This window comes from Haemaphysalis longicornis, unplaced genomic scaffold (assembly GCF_048455015.1).
Source record: "Haemaphysalis longicornis isolate Haplotype H1 unplaced genomic scaffold, Haemaphysalis longicornis Haplotype H1 scaffold_10, whole genome shotgun sequence".
Lineage (NCBI taxonomy): Eukaryota > Metazoa > Arthropoda > Arachnida > Ixodida > Ixodidae > Haemaphysalis > Haemaphysalis longicornis.
In genome coordinates this window covers 108343060-108370032 of record NW_027526204.1, presented here as the reverse complement: position 1 = coordinate 108370032, position 26973 = coordinate 108343060, and the positions used below count along the sequence as shown (strand labels likewise).

At 47.9% G+C, this 26973-nt stretch overlaps 1 protein-coding gene across 6 annotated transcripts in view; it reads right to left on the bottom strand.

The window, feature by feature from the left end:
* The window catches only part of Pfrx (6-phosphofructo-2-kinase/fructose-2,6-biphosphatase), a 179128-nt gene that overhangs the window by 61967 nt on the left and 90188 nt on the right, over positions 1–26973 (bottom strand). For all 6 annotated transcript variants that reach the window (XM_077690350.1, XM_077690349.1, XM_077690348.1 and 3 more), the window contains 2 exons: positions 2136–2261; positions 544–640 (listed from right to left, as the gene is read on the bottom strand). In XM_077690350.1, the coding sequence (XP_077546476.1) occupies positions 544–640; positions 2136–2261 (223 nt within the window). The remainder of the gene's footprint in view (positions 1–543; positions 641–2135; positions 2262–26973) is intronic.

Below are 26973 nucleotides of genomic sequence, written 5' to 3'. Positions count from 1 at the left end.
AGAAGCTCCTAGGAATTCGAGCTTCCAGCTCGTTATTTTTTTTCCCCCTTCACGGAGCACCAAATATGGCGAAGCTTCTTAGGGCAAGTGAGTGAAGGCATATAAGTAGAAAACTGAAGGAATGAAAGGAGGCAAAACAGGCGATAAAAACAAGAAAATTATGAAAAGATGTGACAAAGCACCATAAAGCAGGAAAGACTAAGACAGGAAGTACAAAGCACAGTGAAAGGCATCAATACGAGTACTACACAAATGGGGTTACATTTTTTCAAGCGGTTCTTTTTTTGAGCGGTGCAAGCATCAGCTATGGTGCAGTCGCGAAACGTGAAAGATTCATAATTCATAGAAACAACGAACATGCGAATACCTCGAACAGTAAGGGCACGCAACATGTAACAACCATGCCATTCAAGTTTTCCCAACAATTTTTGGGAGAACAGATGTGGAGATACATGCACTCTGTTAGTTCTGAAGCAGCTGAACAGCGAGTGTGTCTACCCCACAGAAAAATGAAGCCACAGTGACGTGCGGACTTGGCCGTACCTGCGAATAGCCATGGCTTCGGCATTGTCAGCCCTGAAGAAGTCGTGGCTCTTGTAGGCCTCGGTGGCCTGGCGCCGGTATTCGCCAACATTGAAGACTGAAACAAACAGGGAAGTGACGTTATGACCGAAAACACAAGCACAAAACACAAGGGGAGTTTCTTCTGCCGAAATATTCGATTTCAGTTTCCAAATGCACCAACAACAGTTTAACAAACAAACAAAAAAGTATGCACCAGGGGAGAATCGAACTGCCGACGTCCACAACGTGAAGCCAGATTCTACCTATCCTCAATTCCAACTGATGGCGCCGTCGCGCAAAATAGACTAGTGGATTAAAAACAAACAAACAAACAAACAGATCAATGACAATATGCGGCTTTCAGAATTTTTATAAAGCTTGTTCATTATATGCTTTCAATTTCCTCCCATAAACATGTTCCCTCCAAGAAACCGAATTAAAAGTAAGCGGGTTTTCTTGTGTTGAAGCAGTTACATGTGCTCCTGCACATAATGCCCTGCTTGCAGTATAAAAGGCTGGCAAACAGCGTTCATACCGCTGCGCTAGTTCATAAAAGTGTAATGCGTGGAACACAGAGACGCACATGTGCACACGCGCACGCACGCACACACACACACACACACACACACACACACACACGCACGCACACACACACACATGCACACGCACACACACACGCGCGCACGCGCACGTGCGCGCACACACACACACACACACACACACACACACACACACACACACACACACAGACAGACAGACAGACAGACAGACAGACAGACAGACAGACAGAGGCAAGCATAGGGTCTTATCATGATAAAGAGCACCTTAAAAAAATTTCCATGCAAACCACTTCATCGTTCGGGTGTAAACGTTACGTAAAAAACATTGGCGGCCATCTTGGGACAAGGTGACTGCCTTTGTACTGTGGTGCCACTTAAAGTATACAGCACAAACACACAATGATGATTCACAGGGCACTGCTTGTTCCGTGCTGGATACTCTAGGTGGCGCCACAGTACAAAGGCGATCACCCGGTGTCAAGATGGCTGCCGACTTTCCCATCGGCAAAAATCATCTTTTTTTTTTTTTTTTAATAAGTCGGTGAGCAGTGTATTCATTCCTGGTGTTAAACAAAATAGACCACAAAATGCGGCTCTCTGTGTAAAGTTGAGTGCAAATGCTGTCGCGGTTTGCTCAGAAAAAATTTATAGACACCCAATTATCGTAGTAACACCCCGTATATTTGGTTAAGTAATTAGGTCTAGTCATAGGAATAAGAAACTGCTCTTAAATTTAAAATCATTTCATTTAATTTTAATTTACACAAACTACTTCTACAACTGAGGCAAGAGGCACAGTAAGCATTACTTACAATTCCAGTGTTCATTTTTTCTGCACGCTCCTTACAACAATTTCCGCCTCTTTTTTTCTTAGAAGAGTGGTGTTGGGCCTGTTGGTACATACTTTGAACGGTGAAACCCAGCCTTAAAGACGCGTACACGAGGAGAGAATAGACAACACACACTTTTTTTCTGCCAAGAAATCGGACTTCGAAACGTGTGCGGCCATACCCCTTGTCTGAATACCAATCCAGTTGAGGTAACGGGTCAGCTTCTTGGCAATGTAGGTCTTGCCCCTGGCCGGCAGGCCAACCATGGCGATGACATGTGGCAGGTTGACATAGTTGGTCCGGTCCCCTGCACACATTAAAGGAAACGACAAGAGCTCCTTGAGAACCTCAGTCTTGACCAGGAGAACTAGACAAACTCCTCAATCTCGACGAGAAGAACTAGACAAACTCTCCCTTAAACCTAAGCACACTGAATAAGCCAAATAATGCCAGAGGAGAAATTCTCTAAGGAGGGACATGGCTCTTTAAACAATTTCTTTAAGGGGAGACGTGGGTCTTGAAATGAACTTTTTTATTAATTGGTCTGTGATAATGAAAATCACTGTGCATGTGTGTTTTCACTTCCTCATTTCAAATATGTAATTAGGTTTCAAGTGGTATATTTATTTTTTGAGTTATAAAGAAAACGCTGGAGCCTAAAAAGGAACTCTGAAACTTTTCAGTCTTGCTGCTTTCTTGCCAGTTATTTCAAATATGCCAGTACTTTTTGAGTCGGTCAACTAGTTGCCAAGGTAATTAAGAGGTAATTAGTCATTTTTGGAGGAACAATAGACAAAACAATGTGCACATTTTCCAATACAATGAACCCTGGTGAATGCAATAAGAGAATCGGTTTTTTGGTGCACCGCTCGGAACTAATTTTACAGCTCATTAAACTTTTGTGGCACCAGTGGCAAGGAACCATTTTGAATGCCCATTTCAAACACGAAAGTTTAATGAGCTGTAAAATTAGTTACAAGCAATGCATCAAAAAACTGATTCGATCATTGCACGTACCAGGGTTCATAGCACTGGAAAATATTAAAATTACAGTTTTACGACAAGCACTATTTTGTCTGCTGTTCCTCCAGAAATGGCTCATTATCTCCAATTATATTGGTAACTAATTGACTTAGTCAAAAAATATTGCCATATTCGAAATCGGTGGAAAAAAGCTGCAAGACTGACAAGTTTAAGAGTTCACTTAAAGTGTAAAAGAAATTGTTTTAAGAGCCGTGTCCCCCCTTAAATGGGCCATGAAGAAAAAATACAAATTTCGGTCATTAAAAGTGTCCTGATAACAACGGTACCCATTCTATCGCAAACTCCACGGAAGCAGCTGTGACGGCCCAGTTACTTTGTGGCGACATCTTTGCGACGCCACAGAATCCCATTTGTGTGATTGTCGGCCACAGACACATCCACCACCGAGGAACATGAGTGGGCGATTGCCGTGGGGCGTCCAGTTTCGTTTGATCCTATCACTTCAATGTGAATGTGCAGCTAACACAATGATAAAATACGTTTCTGGTATTGGCCCACACCCCGTCACCACGGCCAGCTAGATTATGTCATTGTAGCACAAAATTGGAAAGTTTTAGGGGCGGAGTCCTATAGGGTCTTGGGCTGTCCAGGTCCGAAAACACCTGGACAGCCGTTTTCCAGCGCCTCGTGCTAGAACGTTTCAAGCTTTAAAGACGGACTTTTACAGCAAAGCTGTATACCTGTACCTAGTGTATTTAGTGACACTACCTGTACCCCCAACGGTTTCATCTCCGTGAGCAAAAACGCCACGGCGCCAAGAACACACTTATGCACTGCCTGTTTCGCTCCTCCCCAGGTTTCACGTCAGTGGAGATGACCCAGGATTTTTTCTATTAAAGGGACAGACAACCGATTTTTGTCGCGTATATGTTCTCTAGCTCATATGAAAGCCAGCGTTTTATATAGCCCGGTAACCACATGCAATTTCTAAACAAACTGGCGGAAGTAATTTTAATTTGGCAGCAAACTTCCTGAAAACGGAAGGGTGGCGGTTCGTAGTGTCGAAACTTGGCACTACAATGTGTCCCTGTCACGTGACCTGCAAACCTAACAGCTACTGTAACTGCCTTAATGTTTATTTACGTATTGGAAACCTTTTAACACAAGTATTTGTACAAACTTAAATTGTATATGAGTTTTTTAGCATTATTTTGAATTTTTTTAGACACGCCGCCCGCCGCCGCTGGGTTGCTCTCAGTGTGGCTAACTGAGCCTCCATGCCCAGAATCAACGGCAGCGTTCAGTAAACAGACCCATTGAAAGAACTTTGACGATTCTGCCTGAGGCAGAGGCGTTTGTTCTGCCAAAATATTTGATTTCAGTTTCCAAATACGCCAACGGCAGCTTAAAAAAAAAAGAAAAACGTCGCGCCCGGGGAGAATCGAACTTCCCGCCTCCACAACGTGAAGCCAGATTCTACCTATCGTCTATCCCAACAGATGGCGCATGCGTGCAAAATAGACTGTTGCATTAAAAAAAACACACAAAGGAACAGGAAAGCCTGCGATTCAAACTTTTTTAGCTGGGAACAAGTTTTTAAATATTGTTTTTTATTTCGCATACAGACAAAAGTATGTTGCCGAGCTACTGTATGTCATGGTTGCCAGCATTAGTTTTGGGAGGGACACATACGGCTTGTAGATCAAAAAAATCGATTTAAAAAGTTCTACCGCGTTATCAGCAAAACCGTTTCTCGTCAAGGTGCTTTAAGTGATGCCCTTTCATTTGGGATAGAGAATATATAGTCGACAAAAATCGGTTGTCTGTCCCTTTAAGTGCAGAGCACTTTAGGGCTCTCGTCTTAGCCATGCGACTGCCGGAATCAGGTGGCGCAGCGAGATAACGGACCCAAGTAGAGCCTTCTGTACCGGCGTCAGGGAGTCACGCTGAGGCTTAGAAAACGACGTGGTTTAGTCATAACCGTTCAAACCTCGTGAACCGCTGGCGCTTGTCATACATCTCCCCATTATTTAGCGCGAAGGAAACTGTAGACACATTTCACGCAAAATCTGTGTGTATAACCGGCAGCCCCCGCGTTCATTTAGTTAGGAACGCTCATTGGGTTGGTTTTTACGAGAGTAAGCGAAAAAAGTGGCCGCGCAAGAAAGAAATGTCGCGTTCGAAATGACGCAGAAAGGCTCCAGCCGCGCAAGAAAAAAAATTACGCGTTCGAAAGGACGCAAAACAGCTCCAACATACGAAATTAGCAAGAGCAAAAAGCACAGAACTACCGCTGGCGCAGTTTCAGGCAGGGGGCGCGCGAGCACTGCGAAGGTGGTAAATTTGAAATGCATGGAGTGGCAGCAGTGAGAGAATAACGGCGCTGCAGCCCATTATGGCGAATCACTGCTCTGCACTTCCGACAGCTTTCACATTGAGTGGAACGGCTATAATTTTTTTTTGTGTCCCATTTTTGTAATTTAAAAAAGTCATACCAAAGGCCAGTTCTTTCAAACTGAACAAAGTTATATTTTGTCTTCATGGCCCCTTTAAATAGGTTAATGTCTGAAACTTAGACCATGTTCAGAGTTCTTCACGATGATTATAACCCTTTTTAGAAGAAAAGGCTTTAAGGTTTCCCTCACACCATCCCCTCACGGTACCGTGACTCCAGCTGCAACCATAGCCAAATACACATTTAACGACTGGCAACCGGATTTAACCTGCTAATCTGCTGTTGCTAAGAAACAAAAAAAAAAAAAAACGAGACGACCATTGAACTACATCAAAAAGCAGTGTGACATCACGACAGCAGTTCGTGTGGCAGCCTCAATAGTGCCTAGCATTTTCCCTTGGAAGTGTTACAAATAAACGAAGGCTCTAGACTGCCGCTCTGTAGTGAATTCGACTACACCAGTGGTTCCTACCCGTGAGCATACTGGGACCGGGCTAGCAATTGAGACCACTCGACGGAGTATGTCGATAACTCGCATTCTTACGTAATTAGTGTTGCAATTGAAATCGTCATGAGCTTTTTGTAGGCCCGCCTTCTGTGTCCGGTTTTCCAGCGTAATTACAGACCTCAATACACAAATTACGCAAAGTCGAATGGGCGTGCCATGTGGCAAGGCGATCTTCGCGTTAACGGCAAATATTGTCACAAATAAAAAAAAAGGGGATGGATCACGGAGGAACTTGCGGACTCCCTTAAGTGCCTTCACAAAACCCTTGGCGTGCGGACTCATTTCAAAACTGCCAAATTACACAATGCATCCACAAGTGGGAGATCCACAAATTTCGATCAGTGCTTTTCTTCACAACGTGATAACACGAAATAAAGATATGCTTGGATGTGTTTTTATAATTCCTGATGACATATCAAAATATACAACTAGCCAATAGAGGCATTGCACAGTAACAGAAGATTTTCATGGCAATACACAATAGCTAACGAGGAAGTAGATGTTGATCTTTATTGTGAGAAGCAGCTTAACCATCACAAATTCGCTCACCCAACAGCATGAATCATTCGAGTCGAGAAAAGTTGCGCTTCTACCAGGATCAACTTGCAACCGGGTAGACAGCTGACGCAAGGTGGCGATATCGGCGATATCACCTCAAGCAAGTTCCTTATCGGCTTTCCACCTTGGCAGGCAGATAAGAAACCAGGGTATGCACAACATCTGTATGAGGGTGATCAATATTCAGTGTTGTATATCCAGCTGTAGGAGAATTTAGAAATAAACGCAGGAAAGATGTCCGTGGTGCTCAAAATTTGAAAGGCTTAACATAGACCGTGCCGAGGAAAAGTCGCTGCGTGCGGAGCTTCGCACGAGCGGCAGCGATAAGGCGGGAGTTGAAATAGCCGCCACAATCGGCGACGAACGCTGCTGGCCATACGGCGCAATCGCGGCCTTTGGTACGCTAGTTAGCGCGCAAGAAACTGTTGTCCCCAGCATGGGCGATGAGGCTAAAGCTATCTGCACGCAACGCGACAGGCCGCACCTTGTCGGTTTCCATCGGCCGTGGCCACCACACCTCGCTTTCCTGCATCCGTCAAGTGCTAAAACGACGAAGGCCTCCACCGTGAAAAGATAAACAAGTTGAACGCGAACCCCGTTTTTCGAGCGCTTCCGTGGCGAAAGAAACGCAAAAGGCGAAGACAAAAATAACCGGACAAGTAGCTAGCACGCCCAGCCTTGGCTGTTAACCCACCGAGTAGTAGTAGCCGGATGCAAAACAAGGTCCACGGAGGTTTCAAAACAACGCGAAGTAAAAACGCGGCGGAGCCAAGGCTGCGAGGGAAGTAGCCAAGGTGAGAACGGGGCTCCAAGCCATTAGTTTAGCGCTAGTCCCCGCGGGCGATAATTTATGGGTACCTTCAAGTGCTTTTTTTTTTTTTTTTTTTCACTAGCGTACCCCGGGACTAGACCTGTATTTAGAGACTCCGTCCCGGACTACGCCACTTTGATGAAACGCACAACCACTGACTGTCATCCCCCTCCCTTCCACACAAAAGAGAAAATAAACAGCTCTTTCAACTCACTGAAGGTCGAGCAGCAAAGCTTTGGTGTGCTTTACCTCAATCAGCACACCTATGCCCAACAGAACACGTTCGTAATTTGCGTCTGCACAGCATACTTCCTAAATCAATGAACATGGAAGGACAGTGTTCTAGTCTTGCGGACAAACATGGACCTGTCCGTTTCCCTCCCGTACAAGCCCACGGATAGGCAGCAGATGGGAGTATATATATATATATATATATATATATATATATATATATATATATATATATATATATATATATATATATATAATTACAGCTTCACTGTGAACTAATAAATTTGAAATGTAAAAGAAACTCGGCGCAATAACACAGTCGTATTAGTGGCTAATGGGCATACAATTGGTTTCGAGAGTTGCGATCACGACCGGCTTTGTAAGCTTTTTACCGGCTTTATTTATAAAGCCTGTCGTGGTTGCGATAAAAAGCATGTGACCCATACTCCCTCCACAGACAATATGTATTGATCCCAGAAGGGAATTCTGCAACTTTTCCAACCCCGCTGTGAACTAATTACGTCAAGTAAATGAAACACTGCGCAGTGAGAGTCATTTTAGCGGCCGATTACAGTATGACTGCTTCCAAGATATACCTATATTAGTTTGAGAGCTACACAGCAGTCGCGAGAAACTGGATACGAAAATTTTTTAACAGGGAAAATGTTTAGCAAATCGTAATTTTTCGTGTCCGCAGCTAAATATACCAAGAAATTGCCCAGCGCGCGCACGTGAGCGCGTGCCTCGCGGCGACCGCCCGGCAGTTAACAAAACCAAGAGAAATGCCGAGTGCTCGTGTGTGCGTGCATCGTGCCGACCGCCCAGCGTCCCCTGCGCACGTTTGTCAAGCCAAGCATACCCACTTAGGGAAATTGGCCAAGATTGGCAAAAAAAAAAAAGAGGAAAAGGAAACTCGACCGTTCGCCGTAATTGTGGCACCACTTTCTCGGAACGGGAAAAACTCCAGCGTTCGCCGTAATCGTGGCCACACTTGCGCGGTACGAGAAATACGTCATAGAGTACCTAAGGTGATGTCCAATGATTACCACTTCAAAAAAAAAGAAGAAAAGGAAGGAAGGAAGCTCACACTTACAGTAACAATGATGCAGTAAGGATCGTTGCGGCAGCGAAGCAGCAGCAAATCGGCAGCAATCGTGGACTTATGAAGGTCGTGAAAGTTGCGTACAGCTTCGCTACCTTCAAGTCTTACGCGTTAGTGTGAGCTGCCTACATTTTTTTGTGTGGGTTGACGCCACGCGCAGACGGACGGGCATCGGCCACTACCTGAGAGTAGCTACATACGGCTTCGCTGAAAAATAAACAATCCATAAATACCAGCACCGATGCGGCCAAAACACGGCTCGTATGCACAACTGGCACGCCCAAGTTGTGTTGGTGGCTAGTTGCTATTCTTACGGGATATTAATTTTAGTTTTTAGTTGTTATTCTTACGGGATATTAATTTTAGTTTTTAGTTGTTATTCTTACGGGATATTAATTTTAGTTGTTATTCTTACGGGACATTAATTTTAGTTTTTAGTTGCTATTCTTACGGGATATTAATTTTAGTTTTTAGTTGCTATTCTTACGGGATATTAATTTTAGTTGTTATTCTTACGGGATATTAATTTTAGTTTTATCTTAGCGCGAACTAGTCCTGCTGGCCTATGCTCCAAACATCCCCCCACCGAAAAAAGCGACAGCCGGGCGTGGACATATCCCGTTCATTAAAGTTACCCGCGTCATCGCCGCACCTGCAAGATAGTCAACAACACTCGTATTAAATCAGCAAGCTAAGGACGCCCACGGATAATAACATAGCCGAGGACCAAACGGCCGACGAATGGGCTGTACAGTGTACATCGCACAAACGGTCGCCTGGCTCAACAAGCCCGTTCGCAAAACACAGCGGAGCAAAAACTCCGCGCAATACAAACAGAAATGAAGAGAGCCGGGGGAGACCGTTCGTCTGCGAAGTCCGCTCTCGGCCGCATTAATGGTCTCAATATTTAGAGCTCCACGTGGAACGTTACGAGCGCGGCTATAATTAAGGTGCCCCGCGTCAGAGGGTCCTCTCGGCTTTTCGCAACCGTTGGCAACACGACCGGAGGGCGGAGTTTTTGTAAGCGAGTTCAAATAGCCTTGTGTTGTCGCCAAAAGGACTAAGGAGAGCGCAAACACCACAGGGGGGGCATCTCAAGTATTCGGGGGAGGATGGCAGGGTGAAATTTAGAAGGAAGCCAAAAGTAAAAAAATAATAATAATAAATAAATAAAAAAAAAACCTAAGGGGTGGGGAGCAATAATACCTTGCACCCCCGCCCTTCCCCTTTTCCGCTGCTTCTACGCCCCGTGAAAAACAAAAGTGGCCAACATGGGTCCCTTCCATTAGCTCACGTGTAATGGCTTCGAAGAGGCGGCCTTGCAACCCCGGAGAAAGCAGCGATAATAAAATAACGAATAAGGCGAAGCTGGTTGAAAATGTGAGGTGATGTTTAACCTATAATTACATACAAAAAATACATTATAGCGTTGCAGAACCTGACGAAAACCACAACAAAAAAGGAAGCCACATCCACGTGGAGACGGAATTCGACACCTGGTTCTCGGAAAACTCCCGACTGCTTTAAAATGTCTACGCCTAGCAATCGGATATACGCAGCGCACTGGATAAAACCAGGACCCGCGCAAATCAGCGTTGCACGCATGCGGCGTGTTGTACGGCGGCCGAAATGAGCTGCGATGCTGACCCAAATGTACTAGGCGAGAGCTTTCATAATGCTCGCTTGGGGGGCGATCGATAGGAGGAGGTCAGCGGAGCCCAACGAACACTCCCATCACAACAATTTACATAACAGTAAGACATTCATCATGCTATGGTACAGCGCACACAGACGCGGGACACGGAGAAAAACAGCACTGGAAATTCATGTTCGGCTCTCTTATGCACTAAGGCTACACGTGGGCTGTGAGGCACGCTCTAGAGGAGGGACAGACAACCGTGTTTTTTTTTCTTTTTTTTTTGTGGAGTGCATGTCTTTTAGCTGAATATGAAAGACAGCGTTTTTATATAATGGGGTAACCACAGGAATTTTCTAAATGAACAGGCGGAAATAATTTTAATGTTGCACTAAAATTTCTGAAGACAGAGGTGGCGACACGTAGTGTCTAAACATGACACTACGTTACGTTCTCTTCTTTCTCGTTCGCCTTGCTGGTTGAGGGGCAAATGGGTCCTTCTGACTGGGGAATGGTGTTGGTGGGGAAAAACATTTATTTATCTATTTACAAAAGAGAGATGGGGACGGCCTGAAGGACCGACGCTTTACAATGTCTGGGCGGAGTCCCTAGTCCGGGACCCCTGTGGCTTCCGCGGCGGCACGGGCCCTAGCCACGAGAGCAGGTTGGATCTCTAGGGTTAAGCAGCTGTGCAGGGCAGCCTCCCAGATTGGGGAATGAAAACAAACTCGTTATCTGCTGGCACCTTGAGGATGAGACGACTACGACATCTGAGAGAAGAGTGTTTAATGCGTCTCCTGCTCTATTAACAGTATTAAACACGAAGGATTCCCTGCAGCCCAATCAAAGAACAGCACTTTTCCTTTCGCGAACTTCCCATTGGCTGCAGATGAAATGCCCAGCCCGTGTTCCTTCCGGCCAATTATCCGATGCAAACGATCATTCGTTGCTCGCGGTTTTGCACGCTGCTTGACTCATTCTTCGTAACTCAGAGGGTCGCCTCGATTTGAACGGATCGTCCGCAATGTGATAGCGCTTTGCAACTGTGGTGCAATCATCGCGCCACCCGCGAATGCGTCGTAACACACACGCCCGTGCACTGGCATTGTCGGTTTCGCAGCGCTGCGCGATCCCTTGGGATATCGCATGTCCACGGCCGCTCGCACGAGTCCCTCGCAGAGCGGATGCACTTCATGTGATGCCAGAGTCAGCGTGGTTCGGCGGTGAGTGGCCTCTCCGCCTTCTGGGTTGTCGCCGCTGCTTGGTCGAACAGGGTGCAATGCAGAGGCAATGATGAGGGAATGATGAGACTGCGCGTCCTTCAAGTGGTTGCGGGTCTTTTCGAACCCAACACTCCACAAACATGTGTTGTCTGTCCCCTTAAATTGCCCGGGGTTTCTTAAAACAAATTGCGCAAGAATTCACGCCAGCTGCACCCTACATAGACGGAAACAAAGGATCTGCACAGCGACCAAAATTTCTCAAACTCCCCAATACAACTTCTCGGATAAAGCGTACTCTTGTATACCACACTGCTTTAAAGGGACCCTGCAACACTTTCGATAAATGCTTTCACTCATTCCTTCGCGCCTGGAATTAAGCCCTGCGAAATCGATAGTTATCGCCAGCACGGAGCGGCACTGCGTGATTTGCTCGTCGCACCAGATACGCCTACCGTTTCTGCTTTGTTTTTGTGGCTTTCTTTTTAAAGTCGCTACCGACAAGCGTTCATTGCTGCGACTGAAGGAAAACTGGCCAACAGCCTCTACATGGCCTTAGTGACGTAATTCGAGCCGTCGAAGAACGTCAAGACCAGAAAAGGGAGAGAAATCTTTTGAGCGAGTTTTCAAGTTATCTGATGGGCATATAGAGCAGTAATTTTTGACTGAGGTACTTTGTGACCCTTTAATCTAAGTACTGGGTGTGTTGGGTGACTACGTTCTGCCAGCATTTAAGATTTCAAAAATGTTGCAGGGTCCCTTTAAGTCGAGCCCCTTTTGCCGGCTTGAATCTTATACCTGTGCTACACGAGCGTTTGGAAGTACATTCCAGTCGAATCACCTTCGAAATTTCAAATGTCATTCGAACTGGAAGGAGTTCTGTCGATCTACACGACCATTCTCAAAGGCAGTTGAAAGTTTCCGCGTTCGCCCGCCATGTTTTGGTGTCGCCACTGCTGCCATGTTTCATTCTTGGGGAAAATGTGATTTTAGAGTTAAAATGGGAAAAAAAGCAATTATTAGAGATCAAATTGATAACTATCTACAAGCGCGCACAAAACACGCACAAGGCAGCCAGTTTCTTTTTGTCTTTTTTCGGGCCGCCGGTGTTGAGAGTACCAAGTTACCTCGTAATCGTAGAGCGAGTGACAGAGAACGAAAACAAGTGAACAAGTAAAAAATTTGAAGATCTTGCACTTCAAACACAAAGTTTTACTCGTAAATAATTGTTTTTGTTATTACGGCTTGCATAAACTGAGCCGAAGGGCACGACCGTTCGTGTTTCAAAGGCCTTTGAGACTCTCAAAGGTCAGTTGTCGTGCTCCTTTGACTCAAATGCCATTTTAACCAAATTCCTTTGAAAAACGTCGTGTAGCAGCACAAAGGCGTCATTTGAGTCAAACGACATTAGACTCGAAGGCCTTCGAAACGCTCGTGTAGCACGGGTATTAAATCTCATGCACAAATGCATTGCTGAAAATATTTTTTTCGGGGGCACTATAAGAGATCTTAAGAAATCATGAAGACCCTACAGCCCTTATCAATGACATTTTCGTATGCTCCGCAAGTGTGACCGTTCCAAAATTTCCATGCCCGATCTTACTGCACGTCTACAAAGACTGAGCTGAAACAAATATACCTGCCGCCTGAATGCCGCGTCATTGTATTCGCCCACAATCAACTGCGCGTGTCCATTTCATTAAATGTTTGCTTCTTGTACGTTTATTTCGGAGCTCAAGTTCAAACGTTCGTGTCGTTTGGTGAACGTGATGGAAAATTCTGCTTTATTCACCTATTTCAGCTTTTTTATCACTTAGAACCGGCCACGCAGCAGCCAAATCAGTGCGCTGACCTCGATTCAAACAAACACCATACCTGCACAAGAGCAGTGACACCCGGAGCGACATACACGTGCGCATTTTTTATCTCTGTACGCTATTATAAGCTATTGACCAGCAATGACACCGCAGTAAACACGTGCGCTCGAGTTCAGTTTCAGTGTCGCCGAAGCACCTGCGACGATTCCACGACTGACGGCAGATCCATGACCGCACGAACACCATTGCGGCGGCTAGCGGCGACGATGCGAATGATGAACAGATACCACATCAGCAGCTGCCGATCGCCGCAACGGATCGAACTATACTTGGAACGGGTGAAGTAGCGCAGCTTATGTAGTGACGCTAGGGCGAAGTATAAACGAGCGGCACGAAGTGGTGGAGCACGAAACTCTGCAGCGGTTGAACGCGGCTAAAACAAGTTTTTCGAGCTCGGTTTTGGCGCCCAGAGCGCGCAGTGAACGCGCACACGATTGCACCGTACGGCTACGTGCACACTAGCGTCAAACTTGCCGTGCCGCCCTGCCGGCACGGCAAGTCCGACGCTAGTGTGCGCGCACCTTAACTTCAAAGCTGAGATAACTATGTAAAATGCTTCCTTTTTATCAGGAGATATCTCCCAGCAAGTTTCAACAGCTACCGTTCGGCGTAACATATTTTAAATCCATTACGTTAAAGCCCAGAGCGGGACGACATGACATCATCTGATACTTGCCCCAAACTGTCGAAGTCGGGGCTCCCGTGACGAAGCCGGCGCGCTGGCTGTGGTTCGCGCGCGCTGCTTCTGCTACAGTCGCGTGCGATTTGAAGGTAATCGCGCGAGCTTCGACGGATAAAGACGATAACGCCCCCGCGCGGCGTTTTTGGTGCGCCTGGGACCTATATTACGCATTCTCCTCTATCTCGGTCGCTGTTCCTTCAAGCAGCCATCACTCCCTCGGCTAGTAAAACACCTTTCCCGCTTGGTCGTGAGTTTTTGTGGTTCTAATAACGTCTGTGCTTTCTTCTTGGTTATCGTGAACAGCGATAGCCCCCAATCGTTATAAATGCCCAGTATTTACCGAGGATGTGTTGGTGCGCACCTTTCCGTGAACTGCTGTCACTTGTAACGCCTTTGTGGTAGCTTGCGCAGCATCAGATAAAATTTTATTACCATCTTCTTTTGTTTTATTTATTCACCAATGAAAATTTTAGGCTTGTTGAGGCGTAAAGGTATAAATACTGCACTGCTAATACCAGATCTATTGAAGCTGAAAAAAATGCCACGACGAGTATCCCTGGAAGAGCGACGAGAAATAATTACGCTTAGCCAAGCTTTGTCTCAGCGAGAAATCGCCAGGAAGATTAACCGCCCACAAAAGACAGTTAACCGAATCCTACAGGCGTTCTACCGGGACAATCGTTTGGAGGATGCGCAGTATCAAAGGAGACCGAGGAAGACAACTCAAGTAGAGGTAGCCCTAATCATTGCTGCCGCCGTCAAGGATCCTTTTCCAACAGCGACGAAAATCAAAGAGGAGGAGTTCGGGCTGCGCATCAGCGTTTCTGCCATCAGGCGCCGTCTTAACACGTCCGGGATAAAAAAAGCTATGTGGCAGTAAGAAAGCCGTCATTGACATCAACGCATCGGCAGAAGCGGCTAGAGTTTCCAAGCGACCACGAAAAACTGGACCACGGATGAGTGGCAACAGGTCATCCTCAGCAATGAATGTACGTTCGCATCATGCTGGGACCAGCGACTTCGTGTTTCGAGAGTCCCCTGTTCACCTAATAACTGCGTTTCGTCGGTTCTGTTGCAGCTTCGAGGCGGGCAACATTCGCAACGTAGCAGCAAGCGGTCGAGTCTCCGTGAACGTCTGGGGGCGCCATAACCTACGATGGTCTGGGTGCCCTCCATCGGATTTCCGGACGCCTAACGGCGGACGATTACAACATCATTAATACCATATTGCTTCCTTTCGCTGTAAACGGCCCATTCCGAGACGGCTGTTTTTTATTTTCTACACGACGGTTGCCCTGTCCACACATCATCGTCAGTGCAGCATAACCTAAATAGCAGTGGTGTTGCGCAGCTAAAGTGGCCCCCCAAAAGCCCCGAAATGAACATATTCGAGAATGTTTGCGGATTAATGAAGGGAAATTTGGCCCAATGCCACGTTGACAACGTTAATGCAGACGCACTTTCGGCAGTGGAAGCAGAATGGAATCGGCTACGACAGGACCCCGACTTGGTGCCTTCCTTCATTATACGCTCCTCTGCCGCGCAGAGTTGAGCAGCTGAAGCAAAACATGGGTGACGAAGCTTTAAGAGTGACACCGTAATGTTCTATATGTTGTTATCCCTTAATTCAAGTCCAATTCCTTACCGCGTCAGTATTATGCAGCAGATACAAATGTGTTTGTTTTGTTCATCTTTTTCCGCTTGCTGTATTTCCCGGACATGCTCGGCAATAAATGGAATGACGAGTAAACAGCTGTGCCTTCTTATCTCCCCTTCGTGCGGTAGGCTACACGCGTGCACGAGTCTGATTGTCTGTTCTAAGATACAATTGGGACGTCGTGGATGCGTGCGCTATAAAAAGGAGGAAGGGGGGACTTGTTTTGCCGCGGGAGTTGTAGCTGCTTGATTGAACAGCGACCGAGGGAGAGAAGAATGATTAACTAGGAACCAGGCGCAGTAAAACAACGCCCGCACGGGGGCGTTATCGTCGTGATCGGTCGACGCTCGCGCGATTACCTTCAAATCGCACGCGGCTGTATGTACACGTCATGGTTTTGGGACTGACGTCATGCTGCCCGGGCGCGTGGGGACGGTGAACACCTCGGTCGGTCTGGGCGCGCGCGTGCGTGCGCTCACTCGCGCGTTTAGAGCGGCAGAGGTACGGCAAGAATGGTGACGTCACGTGATACCCACTGTCATGGCGGCCGCTCGGCGTTCGTTTTGTCGAAACCGAAATTGACACGAATAAACGACGCCCTAAATGAATGTTTACGCTGCGCTCGACCGTCCAATGTGTCATTCTATGATTAGCGAGGTGGTAGGCACGCACAGCGGCGGAAAAAAAAACGAAACACGAAAATTTCGTGCCAGTTTCCCTTTAAAAAACACGCTGCTAGGCTGATGCCCGCAGTGGACTTGAATGCAGCTAGGGCCGCCTTGCTTCGTTTTCTGTTATCACGCACGCCCTTACCTTGTCCCTATTCCCTCTCAACACCCGTCTTTCGGAATGAACGAGCGATTAGACGCTTTCAATGCGCAACCGCACGAGGCGCTGGCTTGACCTTGGCTGAGCCTGGTGGTCAGATTGTCGCCACGAGCCATTTTAGCAATTTTCACCTGTACTAATAGAGCTTTCGCTTTAAAAAAGACCAACTTCAGTTCACAAGGGAAGAATGAGGTGGTTCGAATTCGGCTTATAATACCAAAGGTTAGCAATCATTGTTACATATACCCCTACAACACATAGCGGAAATGTTGCTCGACAATCCGTTTTGCTGCTTCATTATAAATGAATGAAAAAAAAGTTCAGGAGAAGCTAGTACCAACAAACTATCGCGGGCATTTCGATGGAAAATAACTGAACAGGAGCCCCGGCGCCCAAGAAAATTTGTCAAAATAGAGAGAAAGAAAAACTTGGCAAAAGAGGTAGAAGAGGCCGTACACGGGCTACAACAATGCGACCAAAACGCCAATAACGACGCAAGTGGTCAATTTCTTCCGGAATGACGTTTCATCGCTCGACCACGCACGCACCCAGGCACGGAATGGAAACCACGACCTTGCGACAGCGCCACCACGCCAACCGCGGCGTGGCAGGACAGACGCACTGATCGATACCGGAACAAAGGGGTGCTTTTTTGGCGGCCGACCACGCGCCGACCAAGAGGCACGTCCAAGCGAAAGGTCACTTGTCGGATTGTAATGTTTCAAACCGCGCCCCGAATGACAGCTGCTGTCACCTCATTTGCAGGCCCCTTATATGCAAGTCGTCACGCTACCCTTACGCGCGGCACAGTACGGGACGGCCACCATTTCCTTGTCTGCATTATTGAAGCGCGGTTTCACCACAAGCCCGCCAAGTTTGAACGACGAGATGGAGCGTGCACACTGAGTACGTTGTACCGTCGATCAATTGAACATGGCGGGACGAGCAAAATAAGTGTTCCGCTGTAGGTTTTATTGTGTCCACAGTTCACTTCACAAGCTGCGTACAGTCGCGTGCGATTTGAAGGTAATCGCGCGAGCATTGACCAACAACTACAATACCGCCCCCACGCGGCTTGTTTTAGTGTGCCTGGTTCCTATAGTCTCCCTCGGTCGCTGTTTAATCAAGCTGCCATCACTACCGCGGCAAAACCATTAACCCCTTCCTTTTTTTTATCGCGCACGCAGCGACGACGTCCAACTTGTATCTTGCATCTGTTCTCGAAAAGGTGCGCACAAACACATTTTGGGCAAATACTGGGTATTTATAACAATGGCTGCTATCGCTCTTCACGATAACCAAGAAGAAAACGCACAAGTGATTACAACAACAGACAATCGCCACAAATCGGAAAGGGTGGTTTACTAGTAGCGGGAGTGATGACTGCTCGAAGGAACAGCGAGCGAGGAAGAGGAGATTGCATAGACTACGTCCCAGGCACACTGAAAATTGCCGCGCGGGGGCGTTATCGTCTTTATCGGTCGAAGCTCGCGCGATTACCTTCAAATCGCACGCGACTGTACAGCACAGTTGACGCGTCACGGCTCCCATCTAAGCCGGCCAAACGAGAGCGCCTAACTCACCGTGACAACCTACGCCCGACTGTGGAAAAACGCCAATGGGCATTGGGACCGTTTTGGCCCCCCTTTGGCAGGTGGGACCGAAAGGCCCCAACGCCTAAATCGCTTCAGCCGGCCATTTTACAATATGCCACGGTGAGTTAGACGCGCTCGTTGTGCAGCTTTGATGGGAGACGCGTGAAGCGTCGACTGCGCTGCACACAACTTGTGAAATGAACGAGTATTTCGCACTGTTCTGAATCCGCTCAACCAAACCTTGAATGACTGCACACCTGCACTGAGCTGTCCGTCCAAATGCGGCTTCGTGTTAGTTGTGACAGTCATCCATTTCCTGAGAACGATCGGATGGCAGATCGAACCATAGCCAGAGACGGCGGCGCTCCCCACGGAGTGGCAAGAAGTAATCGAGACCAAACCCCTCCCCCGCAACATGCAAGCGGGAAGGCACGACGAGAGGCGATCGGCACGGGACAAAGCTCTGGCCCGGCAGCTGGAAGAGGACCCTTGGGTACTCCGTGGACGCTTCGCTCCCGAAACACGGCGCGAAGGCAACGGCGGTCGCCACTACCACCCGGCTGAAGCAGAAGAGGTGGCCGTGGCCCTCGCCCTGGCTACGCCTGGGGCGAAGACCGTGGTACCCGACTCCAAGATGGCATACGCGCGCTACCGGAGGGGGAGAGTGCCTCCCGCGGCACTAGCCATTCTAAACACACGAAGACCACCGGGACAAGTGATCAAGCTTGTGTGGGTGCATACTGCTCACTTGAAGGTGGAAAGCAACCTCCTCGCCGACCACCAAGCCCGAGAAATGTCAGTCTGGGCCGAGCTACCGCACCCCGCCACGAGCTACAAAGACATAGTCCAAATGCACCGAAACGAGCGATGTAAACTTCCCAGACCGCATCCGCAGCTGAACAGACGACAGCAGACGATCTCTCGTCACATGCAAGCGGGGTCGCTAACGCATCCCGTGTTCCTGAACAGGATGTACCCGGCCGAGCATAACAGCTCGTGCCGGTTCTGCAAGGAGACGATAAGCACTCTCGCGCACATCATAGAGGAGTGCACAAAACTCAAGACCCCCACCCCTATCCCCAATCCTCTCGAGCGACGGGAGACCCTGCTGTCCAGTCCCGACCTCGCCGCTCAGCACGGACTGGTGGCTGCTGGACGCATATGGGTCCCTTGACAAGGGAACCACACGATTTGGTTCCTGCGCGCACACACCTTCAAAGGGCTCAGTAAAAGTTGATTCTCTCGCTCTCCCACAGTTGTGCAGTTGTTTGAAAAGCCCAAATGATTTAATCATGACGTGTAAGTGAAACTGAGCGTATTGGTAGTCGTCTTAGTGGCCAAGTGCACAGTTTTTTTTTCTTTTCCCAAAGATGCCTACATTTAGACATAGCTACGGAATATTCCCGAAAAAGTTGGGCTCTGCCGCAAAGCGTACCCAGCAAAGCGTACCCAACGACGACACGATGGCCCCCGGAGCGAGCCATACCTGCGACTACACCGGCAGCTCAAACGGACTGCCGAGAATTGCGCTCAAACCACCGACAACACGGATAACACCGCTAGAAGAAGTCTGTTAGTTATTAATTACCGTAGATAACTACAGATGTTCGCACGCAACAAGCGATAGCTAAGCGTAGAGAAAAACCCAGCCAAAGCAAGGAATACGTCTAGACGAAACTCCAAACAGAAGCAACAAATAGTAACAGTGACATTAATACCAATCAGTCAACAGTGAGCTGAAGCGGTTTTGCCGGTTGGGTAAAAAAAAAAACCAAGACACGCGTGAGTTGTGAAGCGCGCGTGACAATTGATTGCCGGGGTCGGAGACTGTAGAAACAACAGAGACACAACAAAACACAGTATGTTCATCTCACAGGCTGCGAGCAGCCCATTTGCTACGTCCACCACCCGCCCAGCGAGCACGTCTAGCTCACCGTTATACGAAAAGCGGAAATAGGGGGGTGGAAACTACGAAGGACACTTCCGTCCCTTCGCTGGGCAGGTGGAAGCGCAGGGCCCCAACGCAGGTGCTCAGTGAAGAATCCGCTCACCTCTGTTGCGCTCTCCCTTCATGACGGGGTGCGACGACACGATACTCCAGTCGACCAACATGACTGCCGGTGTATAATTCCAACCAAGTAGGGCTTAACTGCGGTGAGTGGCAACTCGGCGACAAACGTCTTCTTTCCACACTCGAAATCCTACCACGGCGAGCACAAGCGCGCCAACAAAACACGCTTCACGCGAGGCGACGCAACGCGCGAACGCTTCCGTCAGGTTGGCCGCAACAAGCACGTCGGCTTTCACTCGGGTCACGCTCGCTCGACGAGGCCCGCAACCGCAGCTGACGTCGAACGACGAAGAGTTGCCGGCGGAACTGTCACACTCGGTGGACGTCGCATCGCACGATAGAAAAAGAAGCAGACACAACCGCCACCTCGTCGAAATCCGCGCGAACGGTTTTTGGAGCCGGTAACGATAAGAAAAAGCAAAAAACAGGGGGAGTCACTGGTGCACCACTAAGAACAATCAGGAACGTGCAAAGGCAGCGGCGAAGTTACGATGAAACGGAACCGAAGAATCCCACACGCGCGCGCGGTGCACTGATACAAAACACACGCCTCCACACCGCTTCGCGCTGCAGCGCGAGCACACCGAACGGACGCAGCGGCGGCAGCGGGGCGGAAGGCGAGAGGTACGTTCCCCTCTCTCTTTCCTTCTCCCAACGCACACACCCCGCGCGCCAGCCAATAAAAGGTCGTCGCGGCGGTCACGTGACCTTCAACACACCCTCGCTGGTATTGGCGCCCCCTCCCCCCCTTACTCCGTTTTTTTTTTTTTTTTTTTTCTGTTAGCTTCGCGGACGTCATGCGTCGATGGTGGTGACCAAATGGAGATGGCCGGCGGAAAGTTGACCCAGAGTTCAAAGTAGGAACGAGGAGTGAAACTTCGAAGCGAGGCCCATTGAGAAAGCGCGATTCGTCTCAAGTTTACAAGAAAATGCACTGCGGCGGCGTCATTATCGCGAGACAAATCGCCCGATCCCGTGTTGATTAGCTACGAGACAAGACGACGCCAGCGCGAGGCCCTGAAACGACACATCATTCGTCAAGGAAAGACCGAGCAGGGGCCGTATTCTGCTATCCGACGCCCTTCCGACGCGCGTCGGAAGTTCGTGACGTCAAAATGACGTGCAAATAGCCAACCGCCCCGCCCTCGAAGATCGCGGGAAGTACGTCATCGCCTTCGGGGACAATCTCATAACTTTCAAATGCTGCTAAAGCGAAATTAATAAAAATGTTTAGATATAACAAAGCGTTTCCTGTTTGTGTGTTTTCACGGGCGCTGCCGTTGCTGCTAATGCTAGTTTAACAGGTTTACACGCATTTATGTTTTTACTTAGTTCCGTTATGAGGCGCCAGGGAGCGCTGCGCGCGGCACAGCTGTTTTTAAAGGAGGCATATTTGAACGCTCAGTACAGTTGCTGCGCAAAAATTTCGTCCCACAAGGGCGTTCTCTTGGGACGAAAAGCGACGTAAATGGTACGCTGTTGCCCGGCAGTTATATATAAGACGGCTGTGACGTGAGTGCGATATTTTGATCGATTTTGTAACGCCATGTCATTGTTCGGCCACTCTCGCTTGTGCAGTGAATTAAACCCGTTTTTCAAAACGCATGTGTGCGCGTTTTGCGCACGATCAGATTACGTACTTATATTGTCACGAAGCCAAGGATGACGCAGTTGTCTTGAAGGAAAAACAAGTTTATTATGGCGAACTTGTGCTCCCCTAACAACTCAAAAGAATACAGAGGCGGCGAAGCAGCGGTCAACAGAGTGACTTGTGCAGACGAGTGTCGTCGAATCGAATGCCGCGGCGTCTGCTCTGCACGCTTTTATCTTTCGGCGCAAATGTTTCTCGAACCGTCCATTGAAATACAGAACATTGTAGATCAGAGAAGATTATTCTGGGCTAGTGCCGTTAGGGCGAAACAGTCTGCTTATCTGAATGAGATAGCCCGTGCGGCATAAAAATAAAGAATGGAAGACGCGCTTCGCGGACACGGATAACAGAGCCAGGCGTGGCCGGGCGATAAAAACAAACAATAAATAAACAAACCCATACATGGTTCGCGGTAATATCACGGCAAGCTCGTTTTAATTTTTTTTAATGAAAGCAGGGGTGCAAGTGCAACGTCAATGAAAGAGTACTGACCTCCAGACTTTAGCGACCCGAGGATACGTTTCCTGCCTAGCTTTGTTTCATGAGCTATATTAATATGCTATTCTGCGTGACGAACTGCTCTAACAGCCTAAGCCTGTATCACGTCAAATCGACCACGCCCACAAATTTGGTGCTTAAGCATGCAACTTGAAGTAGTTTGCTCAGTTTTTTTCTTAAAACATCCCGAGAATCAAACCGCCTTCCCGTAGGTATTGTTTCCATCCACAATAATCACTTGTTGCTACAAGCATAGGTACAACTCAGTGACTGTGCAATGAGGTGCAATTTTTGTAATTGAGCACCTGCAATGTATTCTTACGTTAGCATATTTTGTAATTCCATTTTCCTATTTAATGCCTCTACCCTTCAGGGTTAAATAGGTAAAGTATACCGCAATACGCTTCGTTAACTAAGATAGAGACCAAATTTTCAACCCCTTATTGTTTTTTGGCCGTTAAGCTCATAATGAACACATTTTCAGGCACACTGGAGCTGGAGAGCTGCTGGTTGTGGAAGGCCCTGAACAAACAACCAGTACTGTGGGCCTCAACAAGAATAGATGCCAACTATGAGCACTTTAACAAGCTGGAGTAGAGAAAGCAGTTTTGGCATTGCATCACAAACATCAATGTGCCCTTCTTTATTTTTGCAATGAAGTTACGTTGGTTTCTGTGCACTTTAAATAAGGCTGTGTACTACAGAAATGCTATAGTTGATTTTGTCACGATTATTTTTTCCCAGTGTTGGTTACTCTTGGACGGTGCTGCTGCATGCAGGGGAAAAGGAAACAGTTCAACATAACTTGTAACACCCTGATTTATTGAGGAAAAATTCAATACGCCTTTGTAGATGCTGCTGTTGGCTTATCATAATTATTTTTTACAAGCAGGTGTCCTTCATGAAAGAAAAAATCGCAATATCACTTTAAAAATCTAAGCAAGCAGTCATCAAAGCACTGAGTGCTAGAATACATGCAATGGTGGGGTAAATGAAACTTTTGTGACCATTTTTCCACTTATCATGAGAATCTCAGAGTAAACCATGACAGTGAACTCTTTGTTAAGAGACAGCCTCCAATATTTTAAGCATGTTTACTTTTTGTATCAACAGTGGAGATGCATACTGGCATATCGTGTTCTCTTAAGTAAAATGATCTGTCAGAGATTTCCAAACAAAGTCACCGTGCAATGGTTGTGCTATGTCATAATATAACTCTTGACTGGATTGAACTAATTGTGTCCAGAAGATTCCGCAGTATACTGATTATTTTTTTTTGTTTGTGGTACATGCATCATCATTCTTTGCTTCACAGCAGAATGACGGTTACAGTGTAATAAACAGAATTTTCTCAAGAGAATCTTGACCGGTCTCTATACCCACAACAAGGCCTCACGACCCATCAAAACAGTAGTCACGGCCTATCCCAGATCAAGCAACACCGTGTCAAGACATAGTATATAGTGGTCGAAAGCAAAGCAATTTTCTCTGTTGTCCTCACACAACCATGTCAAACACAAAACGACAAGAAGCTTCTCTACAGGAAACAATGTCGCGTCAGGGCAAAGTATATGCTACATGAAACAACAACAAAACAATTTTCTCCCGACAAAACAAACACCGCACACCACACACAATTAGAAACGAAAGTTAAAAATGACATGTTTAGTGCCACAAAGCTGTCTGAAGATGCGTTGGTTGCCCTGTCCTTCAGGAGCTTCTTGCTCCTGTCGGGGGCAGGCACCTCATCAGCCGCATCGTCTGTATCACTGCCCTCGTCCCTTGGTGCTGCTGCAGCTATTGTCGTCAGTCGTTCCAACAGGCAGCCACACAACACACACTGACAATGTTGGCTGCCAGAAGAGGCCTATGAAGAAAAGCTGGTGCTACTGCAGGCAAGGAATACAGCTCTTGAGAACTGCAATGCTGCACTTCACGACAGAGCACATCGAAGCATGTGCGGCATTGTACTTTTCTTCAGGTGTCTGGGCCTGGACGACGAGCAGGGGGTGTCATGAGCCACGACTCGAGCAGGTGGCCACCGTCAACCCCAGAACTCGCCAGGCTTTACACGTCACGGGCAAAAGTGAACAGCCAGTCACACAAAGGCACTGTAGTCGGCAGTCACGGTCAGGGCCTTCATACTGGCGTCGCACACCTGAAAGAAATACATAACACAAATATGTACTAAAGCATTAAACAAGTACACAGTTTGAAAAAAGGAAAAGGTAATAAACAAGAGCAAGAATATAAAGAATTGGGTTACTTGGAACTGATTCACTCCGCAACTGCATGCAACGACAAACGACATCGCCGTGTTGTATGTGCCTTTTTTTTAATCGTCGCTGTTTCGCGTAGCAGGGGAATTAGAGCATGCAGGCGACCTGAGAGGAAAATTGGTTACTTACAACTATAGATAAGGGCCCTCCCACCCATCTATGCGGTACAACTGCGAAATACAACCCCTCCCCTCCCCACCCCGCATTTCGAAATCGATAAACCCTTAAAACGAGCCGACAAGCTGAACTTGTCACCTATTCACTATGTGTCAAGCAGGGGGAAACACCTCAGCCGAAGTGAAGGCGCCGAAGCAGTTGACACACGATGGGGGCGGGGCGAGGGCGATATACGTTACGCATATATTACACGGTTCTTTATGAAGTCAGTTAGACGACCAACACAATACACCTGTTTATCTTTCTTTATAAGCTTTTTTTCTTTCAAGACGCCACCCTATTCGATACCTCTGAACGTGTTCATTTTAGCTACATTTATTGACATACCTTTTCGATATCATTTCACTTAAGCGAACATAGGCCGGAGAGTTAAAAGATTATTTACATATGCATGCATCTGCTAAGTTTTTTTTTTTTTGACACACTATTTGATCATGCACAATTGCGATATTTATGGGAGATCACTGCCACCACACCACACCGCTCAAAACAAACGCATTTCAGTGACTGCTTTTCAGACATCGCGCTCCTTTTCCCTTCGATGCAAAACAATTTTTTGCTTCCGTAACAAACGTAGCCAGAAACAACTGGTACTTACACCGTGCTTACGTCGCCGGGGTATCCAAAACCCTCGTGTGTCGGAGCTCCGTCAGTGCCGACACCACAGTGTGAACGCTGCGACTGGCGTCGGGGTGCGACAGTGTTTCATGGTGGCAGAAAACGCTTTGCAAACTGTCAGTTGCGAAGAGGGACACAGCACGCACAGCACCTTCGTATCTGTTGACACTTCGCTGCACCTCGATGGCCGATAAGGGCTTCCAATTTCAGCGCCTTGGCAACGGCGTGAATGCTGCGGCTGACCGACGGCTGCGTCATGCCAAGAGTATCACCGCTACCGACAATCTGTTGAAAGCTGCCGGTAGCGAAGAGCCTCAGAGCGCACATCACGTTCGCTTCCGTAGATAGCCCCGTCGCACCTCGAGGCCTAACGTGCTCGTTAAGTGCGTCGCACAGCATCCGCGCCGGGCCCTTGTTGACACGGAAACGGCGCTGAAAGTCGCCGTCACTCAGTCGACGCTCAGGCACGGGATCCTCCTCCAGCAGCTCCAACAAAAGTGCGAACACAGGCGGCATATACGCAGCCATCGTAAAATCCGATGCGCTCTTAACCGCGCCGGATTTCACCCGCCGGTCGCGGGAGAACGAGCGGGAGCCTTTGGCTACGTGACGTCACCAAAAAATAGCCAAAATATAGCCGCGTGACGTAGGCCGGCTGACGTTTTCCGCTCCGAGCCAATCGTGAGAGCCCACTTTCTCCTCTCTCTAAACAACCGCGTCGGAAGGGCGCCGGAAATCGTTCCGGCGCGCGTCGGATGACCAGCAGAATACGGCCCCGAGCGACCCCACGCTGCGGGCATGGCTGATAAGAAAGCCGCATAATTGGACACGAACCGCCCTGAAGAAGGGACATGATGAAAATGCAGAAACGCAGCGTCTCGAATGAGCGCCTCAGCGCCTCAGTGCAACGCCGGTCGCGGTGGGAACGCGACCAAGAAAAGCGTGAGCCCTGAATATAGAACGAAATCTCCGTTTCGCGTCCGTTTTATTGTGACGTACCTTCCGTTGTAGGCGGGCTTTGGGCTGACTTTTGCGCAGTTGTTTTTGTACCCACATTTTAAACGACTAAACGTATTTTAAACTGTCTTTTATGAGGTTATTGTTCGGCCAGCGAACCGACAACAAGGCGACAAAAAATCGTCTGCTCCGAGAAGCCGCGCCTCGCAGCTCCGCGCGCTTGCATGTCGTCACATCCGGGTGTTCGCTTTTAGTCAATCAGGGCTTGCGCAAAACGGACAAAACACGAGAATACCGCCCCTGGAAGAAGATGTACGCGTTGCGCCGACATGTGCGTGCCAAAACCTGCACTAATGGCACACAAATTACAGGCAAAACAGCTTTATGCAGTGAGCTTTATGACGGCGATTGATTAGTTTTTTGTTCCCTTCTTTTTTTTTGGGGGGGGGGGGGGAGGCAACGCTGTGTAGCGCCTGATCTGTCACTCTGTTGTTGTAGTTGACAGCTAAGTGAAGAGGAGGGGAAAATATACGCGAGTAGAGCTCGCAATGCTCAATTCGGAAACTATCACGCTGATTATGCGACATACAATTTTCCGCTACGTCCTGACAACGCAGGCCGCAA